The sequence below is a fragment of the Populus euphratica genome, unplaced genomic scaffold (genome assembly GCF_000495115.2).
Source record: "Populus euphratica unplaced genomic scaffold, PopEup_1.0 scaffold5568.1, whole genome shotgun sequence".
NCBI classification, from domain to species: Eukaryota; Viridiplantae; Streptophyta; class Magnoliopsida; order Malpighiales; family Salicaceae; genus Populus; species Populus euphratica.
Window position 1 is genome coordinate 1 of NW_011505343.1, and position 3,694 is coordinate 3,694.

Below are 3,694 nucleotides of genomic sequence, written 5' to 3' on the forward strand. Positions count from 1 at the left end.
CCCTAATTTATTTACTTTCGTTATCAAAGTGCATCGATTATGAAATGGAAATACATAATTTCGAATATAACTTGGCCTTTAATACTACTTTTTTTTATGATGATTTGTAGACGAGAAAACCCAGTTAAAAAAAAATTGTGATTCTTTGAGATTTAATTGAAAAAAAAAAAGATTTGCGATCCGATCCAAAATTGGTTGACGAGTTGGGGACACATTCGAAGCTATCCCAATTTTATAGTTTATACCGCGAGGATGTGAACTTTCTTTCGCATGAGAATCACTTTAAATAATTGTTCACATATTTCTTATAAACGTTAAAGAAAAATATGTCTACATTTATGAAGTATTGAATAAACAATATAGGGTTTCTCAAGAAAAATACAATGACCAGCCTTAACATACATGCACATCTGTTTTTATGTATGTTAATTATCATAACATGAATGATAAATGCAATAATGCAGGGATTATCTCTCTGTGGTATTGAGCGGGGATAAATCAGGAAGACTGATGAAATATGATACAGCAAGCAAACAAGTGACAGTACTTCTCAAGAACCTCACGTTTCCAAACGGAGTAGCATTAAGCAAGGATGGCAGTTTCGTTTTATTAGCAGAGACCACCAGCTGTAGGATCTTAAGGTATTGGATAAAAACATCAAAAGCTGGGGCTCTTGAAGTCTTTGCTCAGCTACAAGGTTTCCCAGATAACATAAAAAGGAGCCCTAGAGGAGGATACTGGGTTGGTATAAATTCGAAAAGAGAGAAGCTTTCTGAGTTGCTATTTTCATATCCATGGATCGGGAAAGTTTTGCTTAAACTTCCATTGGACATAACGAAATTTCAAGCAGCTTTGGCCGAGTACAGGGGCGGCGGCTTGGCAGTGAGGTTGAGTGAGAATGGTGAAATAGTGGAAGTGTTTGAAGACAGAGATGGAAATAGATTGAAATCAATAAGTGAAGTGATGGAGAAAGATGGGAAATTATGGATAGGGTCGATAGATTTACCCTTTGCTGGCAGGTATAAGACATGAACTTGCAATTATATAGTGGTGTGAATATTTTTTGAGAAAAATTAAGAATTGCATGCAAACGAATAATTTTTCATCATATATAGATATGGGAGCCCGAGCTTCCATAAACACGTTTGAAAGGATTTGCAATTCCTTTCGTGTAACTTTTTCGCACAATAGGGGGCCTTTTTCTCTCCTTGCAAATTATAATTTTATCAACCTTTGCTCTGTACATGTGATAATAGCTTATCAAAGTGCAAGAATATATTTTGCCAAAAAAATTGCACGAATGGATTGCATATGTCATTGAAACTCCAAGAAAATCTTGCGGATCATGATATGTGTGGTGTCAAATAACTCATATATGAGGATTATAGGGAGATTGGATAAGATAAAAGGAATGCTTAAGTTATTATCGCTATTTTATAAAAAATCTCATAAGATAAATTTAATGATAATAAAAAATAATTATCAATAGTAAATAAAATAGGTTATATTTATTGTTAAAATTAAGTGAGTTGCTGCTTTTGAATGACAAATCTGGCACTATCAGATCTGTTGATAATTTTTTTAGCATTACTAAATTGAACTTGTCAAGATATTTTTATAATATTAATAGTGTTATAACCATATCTTTAATGTGTTTTTTTTTTGTAATTTGAATTGATCTATTTAAAATTCTTTTGATATAATATGTTTCTGAATAATAACAATCTTAAATTTTGTATTTCCTAATCATAACATTAATAAATTGTACTATTTTATTAATTTTTTTAATTAAAAAAATGTGCTAATTTAAAAAAAATTGAAAGGAAACATGCTTTGTAACTGATAAAACTAATGTTCATCGTACAATGACATATAGTTTTCAAACCTTATCTAGAAATTAATAAAAAAAAAGAAGGTAAATCACTAGATCAACCGTAAACATTTAACTTTTTTTTAAAAAAATAGTATTAATTTGATTAATTTTATACCGTGTCAATTAAATTATTAAAAACATGATTGATGAAGTAAGATTTAATATTTGAATCTTAATTTCTTAGATCTAACTCGTTAGCAAGATTATGTTGGATTTAATAAGTTTAATGAGATAACTTGTTATAAAACAAAATATAATTATTTTTATGTATGATTTTCTTGTTAGGACATTTAAGCATTCAAACACACATCAATTTACGTGGTTCGGTAACTTGCCTATTCCACGAAACTACTGGTTTGTATTAATCAAGTTTAGAAACAATACAAACAACAAAACAAAGAGGAAGAGAAAAACTTCTCTACTCAACTCAACTCTCACTCTAGCTTTCTCTGTGTTCCTCTCTATTTTGTGTGATCCTCAACTATTAATGGCACGCTCTATTTATAGCTGATATGAGAAACAATCTTCTTCCTTTGGTCAATTATGGTGGCCCCCGTTTTTTTTGTTTAGGCACCTACCATTGATTTTTGCATTGCAACCACATGGCTGCTAATAACTATTTGTGTCCATACATAGCAATCTCCTACTTTGACACAAATGGCGCTAGATTTGTCTTTTAATCTTGAAGACCAACTGAAACTTTACACAGTTTCAGTTTATCAAAAATAACTCTTTTGGTTAACATGTCACCTGGATTTTTGCTTTCATAGATCTTTTCTAACAATAATTACTTATCGTCTAATAATCGTCGGATAAAGTAATATTTATTTTTTTGCACAAACAGAAAGTACAATTTGGTTTTTTTATTTTTTTACAGAAAAAAATGAAATTCATGATTAATCATTAATTTACTTCATGCGAGCCAAGAAAGGGCTATATGTCATGATGTTGTGCTAGTTTACAAAACCTCATAGATAAATAGATAACGCGGCACGCGGCACGAATGGACTTGCAGGACTTCCATTTGGAAATACACCTTTTTTCTTTTACACAATTGTTTTATATCGCAAGTTAAAAAATTTCTTAGGACTAATCTTAATATGAATAATTTATTTAAGTCTCGATAGAAAAGATATTTTATCTCAAGTTCAAAATATATTTCTTCTAGAAAGAAAAATAACTCCATGAAAAAACTGAATTATAATAATTTAAAGCCCAATTCTTCTAGACTATACAATACAAGATTGTAAGATAGAAAAGTAAATTATAATATTGAAGGATATAATTTAATTGGTCAAATTCTATATTTATTTTTAAAAAATTATCAATTTAAATTTTATAAATTTTAGAATTATTAAAGACTTATACAATCATTAACTTTAAAAATTATAAAATTAATTAAATTGCAAGCAAGTTGATATAAATACTTATATTAATAAAAAAATATAACAGAATAAACAAACAAGAATGGGTAATCAATGCATAAATTTTATAATATTCAGATTATAACTACTTAATATTTAAGGTTTATTTATTAATCTGTATGGTATGATTGATTGTGTTAATCAACAAATTTTTATTATAAAAAAATAAATATAAAAAGATAATTTTTTTAATAAAAAGTAATTCTAACCATTATTTTACATTATATTATTTCTCCTTTTCTTTTTATGTTTATCTATTTTCCGTCCGTGAGTAATATAATTTTTTTTTTGGCTTGATGCTGCCATCACCCTTATTCACCCTATCAAATTTTGAGTACTAATCCTTTTTTTAAAAAAAAATAATCAAGTTACACAGAGATTTAGCACATTTTGATCC

The 3,694-nt window shown here is 28.4% G+C and overlaps 1 protein-coding gene across 1 annotated transcript; it reads left to right on the forward strand.

Annotated features, from left to right (window-relative positions):
- Positions 1-459: 459 nt before the first annotated feature.
- On the forward strand, positions 460-1,241 carry LOC105120214 (adipocyte plasma membrane-associated protein-like; the record flags this gene model as incomplete). Its single annotated transcript, XM_011018401.1, has 1 exon — positions 460-1,241. A coding segment is annotated over one exon (573 nt), but the record flags the coding sequence as incomplete, so codon positions are not given.
- Positions 1,242-3,694: the final 2,453 nt, after the last annotated feature.